Source organism: Macaca nemestrina, chromosome 5 (genome assembly GCF_043159975.1).
Source record: "Macaca nemestrina isolate mMacNem1 chromosome 5, mMacNem.hap1, whole genome shotgun sequence".
Lineage (NCBI taxonomy): Eukaryota > Metazoa > Chordata > Mammalia > Primates > Cercopithecidae > Macaca > Macaca nemestrina.
Genome location: NC_092129.1, coordinates 34,271,537 through 34,292,519, shown reverse-complemented (window position 1 = coordinate 34,292,519; position 20,983 = coordinate 34,271,537). Strand labels below are relative to the sequence as shown.

The following is a 20,983-nucleotide window of genomic DNA, read 5'->3' as shown; positions in this document are numbered from 1 at the left end:
TAAAAAGATACATATTTGGTGTACATACTTATTTCCAGAATCAGGTCTTGAAAAATGACTTTAAGACTGTTGATTCTCAGTGACTACTTTTGTTTATTCATTGGATAGAAAATAAATAGGCCAGTTAGTAGTCTGCCCCTTTGTTCCTCGACATTCTAATTTTACCTATTTTGCAAAGACATTCTTTCCCCTATTAAGAAAATACCACCATTGTGACACAACAATACCACTAGACTGTACTCATCATGGAAATGTGGAGTGGTTTTGTTTTTTTTTTTGTAAGTACCTTGCTTTACCCATTAAATAAACAGTTTATTTTTTTATGATATAATGGAGAACAGACACCTCTTCAGTTTTTGTTTCTCCAGTAATTTATTGGTCTTGAAATCCACATAATTCTCTGTTGACAAAGCTTTACTTTAGGATTCTTTGTCCTCTTATTTAACCTTAGAGGTACCTCCTAAAGAGAAACCAAGAATCAGGATTATGGAATTGCTATGGTAACATTCACAAAGATGAGTATTCACCTGATTTAGGTTTTAGAGGCAATTACTCTGTAGGACTGAAGTGTACCTTCCCTTCTTGTCCTGTCATGCTGGGCCCCAGAAGACCTCATTCTGTGCTTAGTTCCTTTGAGTATTTGAGCTTAAAGCCTAGGATGGTGAATTTCTGAGTTAAATGGTGCTCTGTTTTTTCCGAAGTCCATTGTTGATAATGAAGACTTAAGATGCTTTCTGAGAAGCTCATCACAAAGTCTTCTCCAAACATAAACTAGAAATACAATTTCAGCAGTTGTGGGTCAGTGCCCAAGATTTTTAAAGTGGCTCAGAGAGTTTTTTTTTTTTTTTAATTTTTTATTGGTATGTTTTAGAATTGCATCCTGGCAAAGAAACATTAAATTGTTTTATCAAGGCTATCACTGTTAATAGACTTTCTTTCCATTTTTATTTAATACCTGTTTGTCTTATCCAAGATACTGATTTTATGTTATACCCTAGACCCCTGGCATTTTTGAGATTACATCTTTTCTGAATTCCCAAACTGGAAAGTTATTTACTGGGTACTGGCATTCTTTTGAATGGCATCTCGATTAAGTGTCACAATATCCAATGTCTGTCCTCACACCACAAGATAATCCCCTTTTTCATGTTCACAGATGATTTTCGCTTCCATGCTGGTGTGGGTCATAAAGGAAAAAGTTACCACTTTGGTGCTAACTGTCCACTCAGTGATGGGGGCAGGGTGGAAGTGCTGGTAGAAGCCATGTTCATACCAGACTCAAGGCATATGATTTTAATTTAGAAAAATTGTAAATTATTACCGTCATTTTTTTCTGGAGCTATTTCTAAGTGTATACAACCACAAATTTAAGAGTAGAAAGTATCTGTTTTCTAAAAAGAAACATTTGTAGAACAAGATCTTAATCTTGCCTGATTTCTTAGAAAGCAAATATTTATATTTTGCTGTATTGTAAAATGTTCAGTGTCTATTTAATGTGGAAAAGACGAATGATATTTGCTTTTTTTTTTTTGGTGATAAAAAGGTGACAGCTCTGTCACCGAGGCTGGAGTGCAGTGGTGCAATCATGGCTCACCATAGCCTCAACCTCCCAGGCTCAAGCTATCCTCCAACCTCAGCCCCCCAAGTAGCTGGGACTATAGGAGCCTGCCATCATACCTGCCTAACTTTTTTTTTTTTTTAAATTTTCATAGAGATAGAGTCTCATTATGTTGCCCAGGCTTAGGCTGGTCTTGAACTCCTGGGCTCAAGCAATCCTCCCACCTTGGCTTCCCAGAGTGCTGGGATTACAGGCATAAGCCGCTGCACCTGGCCAATATTTGCTTTTAAGTAAGAATTTTTAATTTGATTACATTTAGTAAATTATCTGGATATTTTTCATGCTGTCACAGTACTCTATTTCTCTTATGCAGCAGTTTGCACTTTTGTAATTATGTTGGTAATTATTCGCAATCATTTGTTTAGCTGTCTTTCCTTGCTACATGCCTCTATAAGTCAGGGCCAGGATTTTGCTATTGGCCACCATATATATAATGTTGAGATGCTGTCATTCACTTAGTAGTTGCTCAATATATAGTTGTCTGATTGACAGTATCAGAAATCTCATGCTTTAACATTTTTATATTAATATTTTATAGATTGACAATTTTTTCTTGCAGATTCTGGTCTTTTTTGCATTCCATTGACAGTGCTATTAGAACAAGATCAGAGGAAAGTACTAGGAACTCGAATACCCTTGATCTTTCAAAAAGTAAGTAGGCTTGGATCGGTCAGCATAGAGAGAACATACTTAAGCTAATAGTGGTTTTTTGTATTCATATTATTATAATATAGTTTTCCAATTGATATACTGTCATGTTTTGTACTTTGATTTTCTATTCAGGAAGCAAATTTGTTTCAAGGGCTCATAAGTTTTATATTCATGGTGATGCTTTCTGTGTTATTACTGTAACTGTGATTACTTGGCATCATTTTCCTGTCTTATATTAGCTGGCTTTGTATAATTGAGATTTCAATTCTATAATACATAGGAGTGGGAACTGCTTATAAATTTCTAGGGAATTGCATCCTCATGAATATTTCATGCCTGTGTATATTTCCTAAGCTTTTCTATTTACAGTGAGGATGTCCAATTTAATTTACCAGTGCCTATTTCCAAAGTAGGCAAAGAAACCATAAAGTAGAATTAGAAAATGATTGCTAAACTATTAAGTCACTTGTGTAGTCAACACTCAATTATTCATAAGGGGATTATCTATGGCAATATAAAAATTTCCATGCAACCTCTGAGCCATCATTGTTCAGAAACACAGATTACATTTGAGAAAAGCTAAGGAACGCACAGAGAGGAAGACAGGTCAACTCAGTTGCGAACTACCCAAGCTGTAGATTCTTTGCTGCAGCCCAGGCATATCACAGTGTCTGAAATTTCTTGGGACAGTAGAAATTGATTTGCAGTTAATTGGCTCAGCAAGCTAATCCAGTACTAAGGCTCAATCTACTTGGCACTCATTCTTCCGCTCTTCCAAACTAGTCAATTCCCTGTCTTACCTACTAACATTTGGTGCTTTTTTCCTCTCATATCTACCACTACCTTCAAACCTGCATCTCATTATTTCTCCTGACAAACTTTGTTCTACACAGTTTATCCCACCCATCAGCCTCTGCTAGCCACCGTGTGCAGAACATGTATCTATGGAGAGCTGTCAGCAGTACCTGTGATTAACAGGAGGAGGCTGACAAATACAGGCTACATATTCAAATTCTTCTGTCAGTAACAGTTGCAATTTACTATATACCAAAGCCTATACAAAGCAGGGATCTCAGCAGCATCCTTTCCTGGGTCAAAGTTCTCCAGAGAAACAGAAGCAATAGGATATATTTAGAGTGAGATGAAGAGATTTTTTTTTTTTTTTTAATTGGCTCACACAATTGGGCTCACAAGTCTGAAATATGTAGAGCAGGCTAGCAGACTGGAAGCTCAGGCAAGAGTTGATGCTACCATCTTGAGTAGAAAAGCTGCAGGCTGGAAACTTAGGCAGTGTTTCTTTGTTGCAATCTTGAAGCGAAATTGCTGCTGCTTTGGGAAACCAAAATCTTTTAGGCCTTCAACTGTTTGGATGAGGCCCACCGCATTATAGAGAGTATTAAATAATTTTCATTACTCAAAGTCTACTGTTACAACAACAACAACAAAACCTGTCACTGCAACATATAGACTGGTGTTTGACTGAACACCTGGGCACTATAGCCTAGCCAAATTGGAACACAAAATTCACCATCACACCACAGAAATACAGCGAGCTTCAGTTTCTGTGGAGGTTCAATGATGCCACGTGATCTGCCTGAGGATTGCATCCAGTCTATTAAGAAAAATCTCCCTTTGTCATTTTCTCTTGAAGTTTTTTTTAATTTATTTAGTTGGTTATTTTACATTTTTGGTCCCTTAACATTCTGCAGACTCTGGCTGTCTATCTGTTTGAAGGATTGGATAATGGCCCTAAAGTATTTTTGTTTCTATAAAAAATAAGGGACCATATAAAAAGTTTACTTGTAGATAACACTCATCTGTTTGCATCCCCTGTGGATTTTAAGCAAAAAGTCACAATGATCTATCACAAAAAAAGTTTTGATTTATCAGCTGACAACTCAATTAGGTCTTTTTTTTTTTTTTTTTTTTTTTTTTTTTGAGACGGAGTCTGGCTCTGTCACCCAGGCTGGAGTGCAGTGGCGCGATCTCGGCTCACTGCAAGCTCCGCCTCCCGGGTTCACGCCATTCTCCTGTCTCAGCCTCCCGAGTAGCTGGGACTACAGGCGCCCGCCACCTCGCCCGGCTAGTTTTTTGTATTTTTTAGTAGAGACGGGGTTTCACCGTGTTAGCCAGGATGGTCTCGATCTCCTGACCTCGTGATCCGCCCGTCTCGGCCTCCCAAAGTGCTGGGATTACAGGCTTGAGCCACCGCGCCCAGCCTAGGTCTTATCTCTGTTTTGTTAAAGGGGAAAAATTAGAAACGACTAATTTGCAAGAAGATTCATTACCAGTCTTTAGAGGACTATTTTTTTGAGCTTATATACCCAGAAAGGGCACTAACAAAGCTTATTTAATATCTATGAACCTTTATCTGTTATATTATTATTTTACTCAGAGGTACATTGTTTAAACCTTGTATTCTTAGAAAGGTGGGGAAATAGAAATATTGCTAATTTTTAATCTATGAAAAAAGTCTGCCTTATAACCTAATTATCAAATCTAGTGTTTTCACTGTCAAATGAATCAGCCAACTCAGCCATACTTTGTGTCAGAGTCTGTATTTTCGTTTCATTTTTCAATTCACATAAGTATGTAATATATATTTTGAGAAATGCTATGAAAATTACTGATAAATTACAGAACATAGGTAAATTAGTCAAAACAGCATCATTAAAATGTATGGGTCAAGGTAGTTATTTTTCATCTCTATTTTAATCCTGATAAGAAAAAGAAAGCTATAAAGTATTATTTATATTTTAATAATGCAGTATAATGTGGTAGCTAAAAATATGTTATTTTCAGAGCGAGATATATGAGAAAACACGTGGCATTCCTTCAGAGGATATATGTACATAACTCTCTTGGGTGCTGGTTTTTAGCCTTAGAGAATAATGAAAAGGACTCAAATATTAAAATGCAGAAATTATGCTCATTCAGTTATTTAGAAGTCACAATCACTTTTTCCTGTGTACTTACTGAAAGTGAAAGGCATGTATTGCTGAAAACTAATTTGCTCCAGCAGCTAGCATACAATTGTACATTTTGTTAATAGGACTAGAAACATTTTAAACATTTTATAAGATCACATAAAATGAAAATTGGCTATACATTGAATATTGGTTAAATTTGGTTTTAAATGCTTTATTTGGAATAATGCCCATCTGATCTAAAATAATTCGCCTAAAATTTTTGCTGTGGGTTTTTATCCAGTGTTACTCAAAAAACGTGGTCTTGGAAAATACTCCAGAAGAATTTTTAAAAATCCTGTACTGCTTTGACTGATCAAAGATGCTTCTCTTTTTCTAATAATCCTTAGGAGAATTTTGAGACTACTATGCTTAATTCTTATCTGGCTTCCTCAATATCAGTGCATTCTTTGGCCATAATATAACCCAGGAATAGAAGAGGCGAAGTCTTGAAAGAAAAGTTGACATCTCTTCCAGTGTCCACATCCTACAATATATCTAACTTCAGAATATCGAGACAAAGGTCAAAAGACCTCATTTATGATGCCAGGTTTTGCTCCTAACAGACACTTTTATGTGCAAGGGGAAAACAGTAAGCTCTGGGTAGTTTATAGAGTCTTGTTTAATCATTAAAGGAGGCTTCCCTGATTTTTTTTTTTTTTTTTTTTTTTTTTTTACATTCTTTTGATACTCTAGAAGATTTTATGCCTTCGGGCATGCAGAGAATATTATAGTAAGATTGTGGATGAGTGAAGAATAGGTCTGTCTCTTATAAAGTAGAGAAGGCAATTGTGAAATGAGAATGGGTGCCAGGGAGGAAAACCTGTATGATGCTAGGAAATGCCTTATAGTTAAACGAGGACATGAAAACTGATTTTCTTAAAATAGCAGAATATGTTCTGTAAAGGCTTTGTGTACTGCTCAGGGAATGCCTACTCCAAGAAGATCACTTTACCAAGAATCTGACCACTCTTTTATCTTCTTCTTAGCCTCCAATAGTCATTGTAATTTCTCCATTTGCCTTATTTTTGCGGGTTTCTGCTTTTTTAAAAAACAAAAACAAAAATGCTTTTTGTGGGAATCTGGAGTTAGATCAGTGTATTCATTGGGCATCAGGTATGACTTAGAGGCCATATACAAGGACATTTTTCTTTGTTTAACACCAAAGGCTTAAAAATGAATATTTGCAAACAGTTTTTTTTTTTTCTGCATGTCATAAATAATTCTTTCTTGGAACAAGCTAAAAATGAGATGTAAATATGCAAATGTTAGATTTTCATAAGATTTATTTGATTGCAGAATGTAGGTTTCTGGAAAAGCAGAATAAATAGATGTTCTTAGTTGCTTTTAAACAATGAGCATCTTTATTCTCTGTTTGTTTGGAGTACCACAGCTGTTGTGTGAAATCGCACACTTCTGTTATAAAGTAGCATAAGGCCCAACTTTTTCTAAATTGCAACAAAAGTTTCTGGACTTACTGTTTTGAAGGACAGTGGTAGTGCAATAGCATTCAAAACCTCATAAAATCCAGTTTACATGTCATTGTAATCAGTTCTATTTACATGTGAAACAGATGTTAAATTTGGAATTGTACCTGTTACAAATATCGAAATTAGAATGTTTCTCTGTTTATGCACAGCTAATTTCTCGAATTGAAGAGGGAGGTTTGGAAACCGAAGGCCTCTTACGAATCCCTGGAGCTGCCATTAGAATCAAGGTAATCTCTGGGTTCTACTAATTGTAAACATTTTATTGTTTATTTACATTTATGCATTTTAAAAGCTAAAAAACTTGTCCTCTCCACCCCTTTTTTCCATTGTTAGTAAAGTAGATAAAATAAAACAATAAAACCTTTTATCATTCAGTTTAGTTTTTTTTTACAGTCCTGTCTGGTTTTTGTTTTTCGTTTTTTTTTTTTTCCAAAATCACCATATTACCTATAATAATACTATGACAAGAGAATGTGATGAGTTAAAATATTAATGGCGTGGGGATAGTTGTGATAGATTTGGCCAGGATGAGTAGTAGCAATTGAGTTTACAAAAGTCAGGGCTGGGCGCGGTGGTTCACACCTGTAATCCCAGCTCTTTGGGAGGCCAAAGCGGGAGGATTGCTTGAGGTTAGGAATTCGAGACCACCTGGGCAACAAAGTGAGACCCTGTCTCTACAAAAAATAATTTTAAAAAATTAGCCAGGCACTGTGGTGCTCACCTGGAGTTCCAGCTACTCAGGAAGCTGAGCGGAGAGGATTGCCTGAACCCAGGAGTTCCATGTGGCAGTGAGCTCTCATTGTCCCACTGTACTCCAGACGAGGTGACAGAGCAATAAGACCCTGTTTCTTAAAAATAAAAAACACTTTGGGAGGCCAAGGTGGGTGGATCATGAGGTCAGGAGTTCAAGACCAGCCTGGCCAACATAGTGAAACACTGTCTCTACTAAAAATACAGAAAATTAGCTGGGCATGGTGTTGGGCACCTGTATTCCCAGCTACTCAGGAGGCTGAGACAGGAGAATCACTTGAACCTGGGAGGCAGAGGTTGCAGTGAGCCAAGATCGTGCCGCTGCACTCCAGCCCGGGCAACAGTACGTGACATTGTCTCCAAAGATTAAAAAAAAAAAAAAAAAAAAAAAAAAGCCAGAAACATAGACTCCAGCAGATGGGGGGCCTTGGCATCCTATGCATAATTAGTCTTAGTGAGCAGGTCAGACGAGACACTCTCAACCACCTTCCTAATTCACACAGTTCCCTGTCTTGCTGCATCCAGGGTAGCCTGAGTCTGGCTGGTGAAAGAATAATTCCCAGACTTCCCAATTTGAGCCCTACCTTCTCCCGTGCATTTTCTTCTCTCTGGATGACATTTCTTTCCTACTGTTCTGGGGTACCATGTATCCTCCTGCTGTCATCTTTGTGCCTCACTTTTTGCTCTGGGGGATGAAGCTTCCAATGAATGCATGATAAACATGGAATTACCCTACAGGGGATGCATACTACATATCCCCTCAGGGGATTTAAATATCAAGGGGACTCATACTTGGAATTGTAGCTGTATCTGGAAAGCAGCCATTAACTATTCACTTTTACCCAATCTTCCAGATTCACCTTTACCTCTGCACTGAGATAGCACAAGTAACCACTGCCCACATCCAATGCATGTCTTCCTGAATTTGAAAATCCAAGAGAAAATAGGAGAGAAGAGAGATAATCTCTCTTCACTTTCATAACATTCTTTATGAAATCTTTAGAACTGGATCAAGACTAAGTGTTTCTTGGAGAGTGCACACTGTCCTGGCCTGCTTCTAATGGGCTGTGGCGTGGCCAGGATTGGAATTACTCTTTATACATTCCACAGTTTGCATCACCTGCTTATTTTGATAAGTTGCCTTGATTTAGGACACCAGTTTCAACCTCCTTGGTTCTTACTGCATAGTGATCTCATTTTAATAGGATTTGAGTAGCCTGCTATATTCAGATCATAAGCTTCCACTTGTGTCCCCTGGGTTTGGCGTCTGATATTTAGACGTCCCTGAAATTGTGGTGTTTGTAAGTTTCATAGTTTGTCATTGTCTCACTTAATGTAACACCTACGGCACGTTCACCACTAGTCAGTCATGGACATTGTGTGGTTCTGAGACAAGTTCTAGTAAGTACATTCACTAACAAAGATATAGTTCCTCAGAAACAGGTAACAAATATAACTTCATATTACCCATATCAGCAAGATAGTCCTCAATTCACTGTTGAAAGCACTCAGGCCCTCACTAGCAGACTGCGATGGCCAGCTCACAGGAGGCAAAAATAAATTTACTTAGTACAGAATAGTGAATATAATGCAGATTTTACTTTGCAATGAGAAGGCTGGCAGAAGGACAAGTTTAACTAAGTGTAATTTCTAAGAAGGCCAATTAAGTGGATTCAGCTGGCTCAACTCTTCAACCCAGCCTGTTGTCATATGCCAAATTATGCAGCAGCTGGTCCATTATAAATAATTTAAAAGATAATATGCAAAAATTTTGGTTGTCTCTTTTCTCCCTGGCCCCACCAAATTTCTCTGTACTATTCTCTCTCCCTCTCCCTCCATTCTTTCTGCCTCTCTTCTCTGGATGTTCCTCTGTTGTCCTTTCCTCCCTCATTCTTTCCCTCCATGCCCCCTCTCTCTCCTCTTCCTTCTTTCCCTATCTCCCACTCCCTTTTTCTATCTTTTCCTTCCTCCTCTTTTTTTCCATCCCTCCTCTTTTTTTCCCCTCCTTTTCTCCCTCCTTTCCTCCCTCCCCCTTCCCTCCTCCCTATTTCTTTTTCTGTCTTTGCCCACTCCCCTTCACCTATTTCATCAATTACACAAATAATTGAGGGTAGAGAATGGTTGTTGTGTTAGGAAGAGAAAATGTGGTAATTTGCCTTACAAGAAAACAGAAAACATACTTTGGGAGAATGGTTTTATGTAATAGAGGAAACTGACAGAAACTTGTGATGGTTTTTAACATGGTAAGATTTATGTATAGTAAAGAAGTATACAAAAAATAGTAATTACAGAACTCAATTGGTTTATTAGTAATAATTTGCCTGACAAATATTGTAGAGTTATGAGGTAAGTTAACTAGATATTTCTAATTCTGCATGGACTCAGATTGTTTTCCGCAGCTGGCAGCAGGATGGCTGTGCGTTAAAGACAGGTATATTGATGTATTTTCATGCCTCGTTTGCTTTAAAATTGGGTTTTCCATTTCCCATAGGTGACTAATCAGAGGTAGCCTTCTGTTTTAGGCCCAGAGATTGAATATGTATTTTGTTATGTAATATACTTCTAAATAATTTAAAACATACTTCTTTTTTAATGATTTTTTTTCTTAATTTAATGAAGATTTATAATATGTAGATGAAGCCCCAAAATGGAACAATTATTTTAACCAAATCTCTTAATTAAAACTTTATTATTTACAGTTTGTGGAATGTCCAGGAAAAAGTATAAATTTTAAAATGTGTTTTGGCCTTAGGTACAGTTTTTTATTGGTAAAATACGTTTGGATTAGAGGAGAGGAGTAGTTTTTTTCTGAGTAAAAGAAATACTGACTTTTGGTAGTTTGCTTTGTCTTGTCTAAAGAGCAGAATCTCTTGAAAGTGAAAATGTATCATACTCTCAGCAAGAAAAAAATGCACTTATAGCTGCTTTTTTTTTTTTTTTTTTCCTGTGCCTATCAGAATCTTTGCCAAGAACTAGAAGCAAAGTTTTATGAAGGGACTTTTAATTGGGAAAGTGTCAAACAGCATGATGCCGCCAGCCTGCTGAAGCTCTTCATTCGGGAGTTGCCTCAGCCATTGCTCAGTGTGGAGTATCTCAAAGCCTTTCAGGCTGTCCAGAGTAAGTACTATCCCTCTTTGAAGCAGTCCTTCTGCTGGTGCCATCTATGTTAATTGTTTTAATGACATTTGGCATCACAAAGAACGTAACCAGACGTATTTGGGTGGACATATTGACTCAACTGATGTCAGTGGGTGCTCAGCTGCCATGCATTGTTTTCCGTTTTTCTTATAAATATGCATTTCTGAGTAAACAGATAACAGAATGTTCTCTTTGGGTACAGATTAATTGTATGCCATTTAAGCAATACAATATATTTCACTGTTAAAACCTGGAAACTTCACGTTTCTCTTATAATAGAATGAGTCATGTAAGATCTCTGATACAATTTTTTTGCCAAGTGTTAAAAAGCAACTCTTACTGGAGAAGTTGTGGATGAGCAGTTATTATAAAAGCACAAGGAGAAGTGGTAGGGTCTGTGAGCATTTCTTGAAAAATTAAATTCTGACATTGTCATGCAGAAATGTGGAGCAAAGCATTTTGCTGCCTCATTGGCGGAAGGTCACAAGCTGCTTCTTATGTACTGCCGTTTTGTCATGTTGGGCAAGTTACACATTAGTGTCTCTAATAGTTCTCAATTCTTTTTCCAGTGAACCCACATCTTATAAGGTTTATCTACTGACCTAATTATCCATTTTACACCTAGAGGCCATGAAGAAAAGTAAAAATGCGATCACTGCCTTCAAGTAACTGTATCTTTATCTTTTAAACAGGGGCACTTATAAGAATGAAAGAGGGGCACTATTAATAATTATGGTGAGCTCCCAGCACTTTGGGAGGCTGAGGTGGGCAGATCACTTAAGGTCAGGAGTTCGAGACCAACCTGGCCAACATGGTGAAATCCCGTCTCTACTAAAAATACAAAAATTAACCAGGCATAGTGATGTGCACCTGTGATCCCTGCTTCCCTGAGGCAGAGAATTGCTTGAACCCGAGAGGTTGAGGTTGCAGTGAACCGAAATTGCACCATTGCACTCCAGCCTGGGAGACAGAGTGAGACTCCGACTCAGAAAAAAAAAAAAATTGCAGTGAGCTACAGTTTCAACCAGAACCGCCAGGCTATTCTTAACACATACAATATTGAGATGGTTTCATGAGTCATCTCGTATCATGACATTTCTTCAGAATTTCTAGGAGAGATGAAACTGAAATCATCTTGTTTAAAGTATTTTTTTCTTAACAAGTTTCTTCTTTAAACAGAATAAATTAGCTTCTGCTGGAAATACTTTTTAATGTTTAAATTGTGCTACGTTGCATACATTTCCTGGATATGAATTACAGGACCAAATTTATTGCTGAAAAGAAATGCTGGAATGATTCTAAATATCCATGAGTATTACTTAAATAGGGTAAGGGCTACTGAAAATGATAGCATCAATGATAATAATGCACCTCTGAGACTGTTGAATTGCTGCTTGGTTTTCTAATTTATTCCACAGGCATTTATAAGCACCTATCGTGTTCCAGGCCGTATTTTACATATTCCTGTTGGAATTAATGGACTCTTACCATGCATTTGTTCACTCGCCATTAAAAGAAACAAACTTCACTGTTACAGACGCACCCTGATACCATATCGTGGAAGGTCCCATCCTCTATGTCTTTTCATTGGGGAATAATTATCATGCAGAAGTTAAAATTATTTCCAAAGCACTGTTGTGTGTCTGCAAACATAAGGCCGCGCGTCATATGATCACAGTTGGAAGTGAGCATTCTGAGAGAGAGGAAGCTCCTAACAGCAGCTGCTTTTGCTGATCTCCCACAAACACACTCTCAACAAGGCTTGCTGCTCAGTCGTTGTGTCTTAGATTTTACAGTCATGTTTATGCCAAATAACTTTTTCCTTAAAAAGTGAAAAAAGAAAGTAAAGGAAAATGTTCACTAAAGAAAAGAGTTCAGATTTATTGAATTTTTCTACAGATCTTCCAACCAAGAAGCAGCAACTACAGGCTTTGAACCTTCTTGTCATCCTCCTACCTGATGCAAACAGGGACACACTGAAGGTCAGCTTGGTTAATTTACATTAAATATCCCTTAGAACTAAGCACAGTAATTTTTCACTATTTGTTGCAAAGCAATAAGATGTGTATCTTGGATATGGTCATAAAAGTCTGTAAAGAAAAAAGCCTACTTTTAAGGACAGAGGGTGAAAGTCTTTAACTCTTTATTTATGAGGTTATGTTACTAATATTTTTAAGTTTTTTTTTTAAATTTTCACTATAACATTTATTCTTCCAAACCAGATGATTGAGGTTCATTGGTTAATGGAAACATGGGTGGTTTTTAGTTTTTTTCTCCTCTTTTTTTTTTTTTTTTTTTTTTTTGCATTTATCGAATTGTATTTAATAAGCAGTTAGCAGCAGTAAGGTAAAATATAAATGTTTAAAACAAAAATTCTAAAGCTCATCAAATATAACCCACTACTACCTAAAGATATTACAATTTGTAGTTAGAAATGGTAGATTTTGAAGTAAGTCATAATGGTGATTTGATACATTTGTTAGCCAAAGTATAGACCAACTCAAACAAATTCTAGTTATTTCTCTAAAGGTTTATCCTGGGTTTCTGATTTATATCATCATTTTGAAGTGATTTGGTCTAATGTTTATATGACTTAATACCATCTATTGTAAGTGTTGTCAGAAGCTCTTATAATGAGGGATTGTGCCACACTGATTTATTTTCCTTAACAGCAGAGTTTATAGAGTTTATAGTGTAGTTGCAAAAGGTTTAATTATAAACTCTTAGAAAAAGAAAAAAAATTAACTTAGTAAAAGTATTATCTTAAGTTTTGTCCTTGCCGTAAAAATATTTTTTATATGGGTAGAGGGCTTCTTTACCCTCTTCATTTTTTTCTATTTAAAATGAAATCTCCTCATGAAAAGAACTTTCAAGTTAAGAAAAAAAATTTACTACTTGCTACATCTTGGAATTTTTTTCTCTTAATTCATTAAAACTCCTTGAATTGTAACTGCATGACTGATAGTTCTTTAATGCCATGGAATGCATATTAATACTCAACTTTTCTTGATGAAGCAGCTTATGGGGATTACTGGAGGTAAAAATGCTATGTCTGCTACAGGAGAACTTCCAAAGGGCTATTCCCTTTCCTAAGTCAGAAAAAAAGCCCTTTGCTTCACTGGTTGTCAAATGAATAACCCAGAAGGCAGCATTAGGTTTTGGTTCAATTTGCTTTTGAGACAGAGGTCAATTCAGAAAGGGTTATATTTGAAGTGTGTGTGCCCAGGGCTGCTGTGTAAGTGTGTGTAGACTGTGGCTGAGACAGGGGCATATGGCCCAGGACAAAGTGGGGCTGATGATCCAACATGTACCCTGCTTGTCAGCAGTGCTCCCAACACAGGGCTTCAACTACTCAGAAATAGGGAGGAACATCTTTTTCTTACTCATTGACTTTTTCTTGGCACATCTTTGGGTGACCATCCTATCAATGACCAGTGTGCGGTGAGTATTGCAAGACTCATGATTTACTTAAGATACCCCTACATTCAAATGAGTTCAAGTCGTTGTGGGAGGAAGCACTCAATTCAATATGGCTGCTTTGGGTGTGACTGATCTGGAACTTTTCTTTGGACTTTGCCCTCAAAGTCCCAGGCATATTCTTTTAAAAAAACTATTAAAAAATATTTTTAAAATTATAGGATAGTTCTTATATTTTGTGTATGAGGCTATTGGAAACATAATTTTTTAATTAAGGGGGAGGAAGTACTATTTTTGGTAAAAAACTGGAAGATGCAAACAAGTAATTTTACATGTTTACTTAAGCTTTAGTGACTTAATTAGCCAGCTCTGCTGAAGGTTTCAAACCAGAACTTTAATAATAGAACATTTTAACAAGAATGCCATATGTGCAAAGAATAAGCCATAAATTTAGTTCTGTAAAAGGGAAGGGAAACTCCAATGCAATATAATTTCAGGAAGCCTAATGCAAAATTCCCTGACTTATCCAGTGCTAGCAACACGCCTTCAGTTGTCATCTGAAGGACAGAATCACGTACATGACTTGTTTGGAATATTGCTACAGCAAGTCTAAGGGTTAGGAGGCACCATGTTAAATATCACATCTTGGTGTGATAGTGAAGTGACAGGTGTGTTTGGGCAAGCTACTTAACCACATTTACTTTTTTTTTTTTTTGAGACAGAGTCTCGCTCCTGTTGCCCAGGCTAGAGTGCATAGAGTGCAGTGGCGTGATCTTGGCTCACCGCAACCTCCGCCTCTCGGGTTCAAGCGATTCTCCTGCCTCAGCCTCCCGAGTAGCTGGGACTTCAGGCGCATGCCACCACACCTGGCTAATTTTGTATTTTTAGTAGAGACGGGGTTTCTCCATGTTGGTCAGGCTGGTCTCGAACTCCCAACCTCAGGTGATCCGCCCACCTCAGCCTCCCAAAGTGCTGGGATTACAGGCGTGAGCCACCGCTCCTGGCCCACAGTTCCTTTTTACTTTGAATTATGATGCATTTGGACAAATAATCACACCTACCTTTGACTTGGAACCATACTGAAGACTGATTTTACGATAGCAAGAGGGGATCCATGTTAATATAATTCTTGACATTTATCTTTCTTGTAGTTTTAAGAAGCTCATTATATACATTATCTCAATCCTTCCAGGCTGAGAGATAAGTATTCCCATTTTACAAATAAGAAAGCTTTAAAGAGCAGAGGTATATAAAGGTTTAACATCATACCCAGCTAATAAGTAAATGTGCTGGGACTCAAACCTGGCTTTTCAGAGAGTGAGGCCAGTGATAGATTGATACCACCAGGATGGTGATAAAGTAAATACTTTTTGAAACAGGAGAAGTTCTCATGAGTGTATAAAGAAAATGTGATAGATACACACATACACACACACACACATGCCATGCAATACTACTCAGCCATAAGACAGAATGAAATAATGGCCTTTGCAATAACTTGGATGGAACCAGAAGCCATTATTCTAAGTGAAGTAACACAGGAATAAGAAACCAAATATTGCATGTTCTCACTTATAAGTAGGAGCTAAGCTATGAGGATGCAAAGGCGTAAGAATGATACACTGGACTTTGGGAACTCGGGGGAAGCATAGGAGAAGGGTGAGAGATGAAAGACTGCATATTGGGTACCTTGTACAGTGCTCAGGTGACAGGCGCACCAAAATCTTAGAAATCACCACAAAAGAACTTACCCATGTAAGCAGAAACCACCTATATCCCAAAAACTATTGAAATAAAAAATATATATATATAAAAAGGGGAAATTCTTAAGGTTCAGATAGAAAATTCTGCAGTTCCTTCAGCAAGGGCTGGGCTAACATTTCGTTAATTTTATATCAACTGTCTTATTCTCTAGTATTCTGGTAGTAATATTTTGAGTAACGTTATTACATATGCACACCACAATTAAAATGGTTTATTACCTAATCTCTGTAATTTATGCTCATAAAGAAAGAGATACACTGGTCCCTGAACAATTATTCTGGTCTCTGTGGAACAAAATTAAATATTTTTTCTAAACTTCAATTAATCTTTTGTCCTCATTTGAGAACATGTTGTTTTATATAACTTTATGCTTGGATTACAATTTAACTTTCTGAGCACTGTACTAGAAATTAGATACATAAATCTCATTGTTAGATATTAAAGCTCTGTCCTTAATTTGTTTCAAATTTTCAAGGTCTATATAGCAGCTAAACTTGATTCAAGAGCAACCTGTTAGAACTTACAGTAACTTTTTTTTTCCTGAAATTCTTTGAAAGATAGACACTTTTTTTCCTTTTTCCATTTTAGTATAGTATATTTGGCTTTTTTAGGGTAGGGATTTTAGGCTAACTATGAAAAAATGATTCTTTTAGTAGTTAAGAATTTAGAAACAAAAGCCAGATAGACATGTAATTAAATTTTCTCAGGATTTGCTAGCTGTATGACCACCGGGAAGTTACTTACATTCTTCAAACATTGTTTTCTCATCTGTAAAATGGAGGTAATTACAGCGTCTGTCTCCAAGTTAGGATTAAGTAATCTCTATAATGTGCTTCATAAACTGCCTCATTCATAGAGAACATTGAATACCTGTGCAGTTATTAGTTACTGTTGTTCTAGAACAAATGAAGAAGGCAAAAGAGAAATCTTAAGCCCTGTTAGAGTAGGGCGACCTCAGCTGCCTTTATCTTTTGGAGAAGGTACTTTCAGAGGACAATGAGTGTCTGCAATAGGGGTGGATGTACGTGGCATCAAGCTGAGCATAACCTAACCTGTTCTGATGAAAAGTTCCTTTTTTTCATTCATTAAAAAAAAAAAAATTATCAGCTGAGTATGGTGGCTTATGCCTGTAATCCTAGCAGTTTGGGAGGATGAGGTGGAAGTATTTCTTGAACTCAAAAGTTCAAGACCAGCCTGGGCAACATAGCAAGACTTTGCCTCTATGAAAAATAAAAAAAATTAGCCAGGCATGGTAGCGTGCACCTGTGGTCCCAGCTACTCTGGAGACTGAGGCAGGAGGATCACTTGAGCCCAGGAGTTTGAGGCTGTAGTGAGCTATGATCTCTCACTGCACACCAGCCTGGGCAACAGAGTGAGACCTGGTCTCAAAAAAAAAAAAAAAAAAAAAAAAAAAAAAAAAAAAAATTTCTCTTTGGTCTTTCTTCATTTCTCCACTTTTTCTATCACAATATTCCCTCCCCTCTCCTCTTGTCTTCTCTTCTCTTCTCTTCTCTTCTCTTCTCTTCTCTGTTTCCGAGATAGGGTTTCTCTCTGTTGCCTAGGCTGGACTTGAACTCCTAAGCTCAGATGATCCTCCCACCGATCTGGGACTACAGGTGTGCACCACCATGCCTAGTGCCTGGGACTACAGATTTGCACCACCATGCCCAGTACTTAAGACTACAGGTGTGCACCATCATGCCCAGGGCCTGGGACTACAGGTGTACACCACCATGCCCAGTGCCTGGTTCATTCTTTATAAGTTCCATATCAGCCAGATATTGATTGCCTTAAAGCAAATGAAACTGGAGTCGAATGACCCTTTTTGAGGTAATTTTTAAAAGTCTCTACATAGGAAAATGCAGCACTTCCTAAAATAGGCAAATGTTTGTATGATGTTTTAAATTACTTTTCAGCTCTCCATGACTCCCATAGGCCAGAGGTCTGACACTTCCCCTCTCCTCTCTCTGCTCCCTAGTTCAGCTATGTGCCATCCCTGCTTCATTCTCCAGCACCAAGGTCCTTAGTAGAAGCAAATTTCCACCTCAGGGAGCGTCAACCAAATGGAGAAGTCTTGGTAACAGGGCCTGTTGGATGTGATTAGTTGACTGTGCTTATACACAACTTGTTTTTTTTAATGAAATAAAAATTGCATATGCGACAGTGCTTTAATCTTTTACCTTCATATATGACACCAATCTCAAAAGAGTCATTTCTGTTTCAGGCCCTTCTTGAATTTCTCCAAAGAGTAATAGATAATAAAGAAAAAAATAAAATGACAGTCATGAATGTAGCAATGGTCATGGCCCCAAACCTCTTTATGTGTCATGCGTTGGGATTGAAGTCCAGTGAACAGCGAGAATTTGTAATGGCAGCTGGGACAGCAAATACCATGCACTTATTGATTAAGTATCAAAAACTTCTGTGGACAGTAAGTATATATCATATGCTTTGTTCTTAGTAGTTTAAAAACATACTACATGTTTGTTATTAGCTTTATTAAATTACATTTAAAATTTGTGAGTGCAGAAAATATTAAAGACATTTTATTTGTATAGGTAAGGAGGGCCCTGTGAATTTCTGTTTTAAAATTATGTCAAAACATGCCTTGTAAGAAGTACTTTTTATTTACTTCTGCCTATTTTCCCATTTCTCAGTGTTTAGTCCTGCTCTATTTTTAAAAGCCCATGCTATCTTCGTTTCAGATTATTCAGTTCTTATTCATAGACCCTTTATTGAAAGGGGTGCATGCATTTTGTACCCTTATTGCTGAGAACATCTTTAAAAATGGTTTCCTCTGTTTTACACTTATTTTGAGCTTGTTTTGACAGTTTATCAGTGGATGGTAGTGGATGAGAGCCTTCGTTGATTAGGTGCTTATGTTCCAATGAAATTTATAATTTTTCAGCGAGGCATCTTAGAAGCATTTAGAAAAAAATGACCTAAAGGAATTCCAAGCAAAATTATAATATTGAATATTTCAATCTGTTATTTGAGGAACTTCCAAACATTAATTTGTTAAAAAGAGTGATGATATTTAGATCCTGAAGTCTTTATAATCTATAAAAAGACAACTGATGTAGATGATTTCAAATGTGTTTTTTAATAAAAAATTAATGTCCATTTATTAAATCTCAATGTTTGTCAACCTTATTTCATGGTTACATTTTGATACCTTAAAATATTTTGTTTTTGCTAATGTGATTTCTTAGGATAAATTTGTCCTGGATTTTTGCTAGCCACCTATCAGCTCTTGTTTCTTGGGGAGTTGTTCCTTCTCTCGTGACAGCAGAGGCTAGCTGGTTATTAGAAGGGGACTTTAGGTTAGCTAGCAGGGCTGTAGATAGGAGGCTGCAAAAGGAAAGACCTATGGAGGTGGTGGCTTCTACTGCTCGTCACCTCAGGGGGTCTCCAGTCTGGAAGAAGGCCACTGTGTCCTTGAACTTCACAAAGCCTCTTTTGGAACCTTCCACAGTGGGTGGTGAATTACACCACGTGGATGCCCTGCACACCTGGTAAGGGAATAATATGAAGCACTTTCTTTTCACAGATTTAATGAATACTGCATGGAAAATGGCAGTCTTATCAAAAAGAGAAACTCTTTACTCCTTTCGAAATTTAAAAAATACAGTTTTTTTCTGTAGTTTAAAATGCTGGCATTTCTTTTTCCTCTCTAAGATTAATTCCTTTTCTCTGTAGATTCCCAAGTTTATTGTAAACCAAGTGAGGAAGCAAAACACGGAAAATCATAAAAAGGATAAAAGAGCCATGAAGAAACTGCTGAAGAAAATGGCTTATGACCGAGAAAAATATGAAAAGCAAGATAAGAGTACAAATGATGTAAGAAAATAGTGGAGACGTGTGTCTATTCTGATTTTAAGTTATTTTTTAATACCAAATATTTTTATTTAATGTCGTCATAGTATGACTTTCTGCCACTTACTAGGCTTTGGTACTACTTGTAAGTGAAAGACATCAGTAACTATCTTCCTACTACTGCTGCTAATGATCAGGATTGATAGTTGGTCAGGTGTTGGTGACTCAGCATGTGAGCTGTTAATGGGGAACAAAGGAAGATATCAAGACAAGACTGAACACACACACACACACACACACACACACACACACACACACACACACACCCCTACCCCTACCTCTCCTGCAGAGACTCTAGTGGCCTACTGAATATATAATCTAGAGTGAGTAAGTAACCCCACGTGAACCACTGACATTTTTTTTTTCTAAATTTTTCTCATCTGTAGAATGGGGGAAAATAGCTAATCCAGAGAGACAAATAGGTTAATGTTTGTGTTGTGCCGAGGATTATTCCTAGACTTTAATAAGTATTTGAAGGTTCTTAATTTGATCAGAAGAATTTTGAGAGCTAAATTGGAAAGAAAAAAATTAAGGTGTTTCAAAAAAGAAATACCTAAATAGCTGTATTTATAAAGTACTGTAAGGATATATTAAGAACTGGGTTTACAATAATGAAATATACATGGATATGCGTTTATGAAGTGAGTTACCAAAGCTGTAGCGTAAGATCATGAAATGAACGGGTTTCTATTGTTCTATTTAAGTGAATCCACCTCCTCCCTCTACCACCACCATTGAAGTTGTTTAGTTACATGCTGACATCTTGTGGAATAATGTGAAAATGCAGTTATCAGCCTTTGTCTGAATTTTTGGTTATGACCTGCTTATGGATCCAGTAACCATAAAAACAAAGTTTTTCTCTTAGATTTATTTGTATCTCTCACTCTTAAAAAATAATACTTCCTTGGCATTGTAAAACATTTTAAATCAAGTTTTAAATATCTTTAAAAACATAAAGAGAAGTTGTAAATAATGCTTATTTTTTTTAGAAAGGCCTTGATATTATCCTAAAGGCTTTTAGAAAGCATTTTTGTTTGGCTTTTGGTTAAATTTAGAATGTTCTGTTACCTCTAAGACCATTGTAAATATGTGAATAAAATCTGTTTTGCAGCCCTTCTCATTCATATTAAGTGACTTTATAGCCTTGTCTTTTTATAGGGCATTTAGCCGTGATACTCTGAGGCTGAGGATCTACTTAAGGAAATATTTGGGGTGTACCTTTTTAATAATATTTAGAAAAAAATGAAATATTTACTTTTTGGAGATGGAATATTTTAGTGATTTTGTCATTTATGGGAAAAAGCATTTGAGTT

At 36.8% G+C, this 20,983-nt stretch overlaps 1 protein-coding gene across 3 annotated transcripts in view; it reads left to right on the top strand.

Moving 5' to 3' along the window:
* The window catches only part of LOC105465592 (Rho GTPase activating protein 18), a 203,398-nt gene that overhangs the window by 161,319 nt on the left and 21,096 nt on the right, over nt 1-20,983 (top strand). For all 3 annotated transcript variants that reach the window (XM_024787858.2, XM_011714092.3, XM_071096445.1), the window contains 6 exons: nt 2,178-2,269; nt 6,875-6,952; nt 10,433-10,592; nt 12,513-12,595; nt 18,019-18,225; nt 19,494-19,634. In XM_024787858.2, coding sequence (XP_024643626.1) covers nt 2,178-2,269; nt 6,875-6,952; nt 10,433-10,592; nt 12,513-12,595; nt 18,019-18,225; nt 19,494-19,634 — 761 coding nt within the window. The remainder of the gene's footprint in view (nt 1-2,177; nt 2,270-6,874; nt 6,953-10,432; nt 10,593-12,512; nt 12,596-18,018; nt 18,226-19,493; nt 19,635-20,983) is intronic.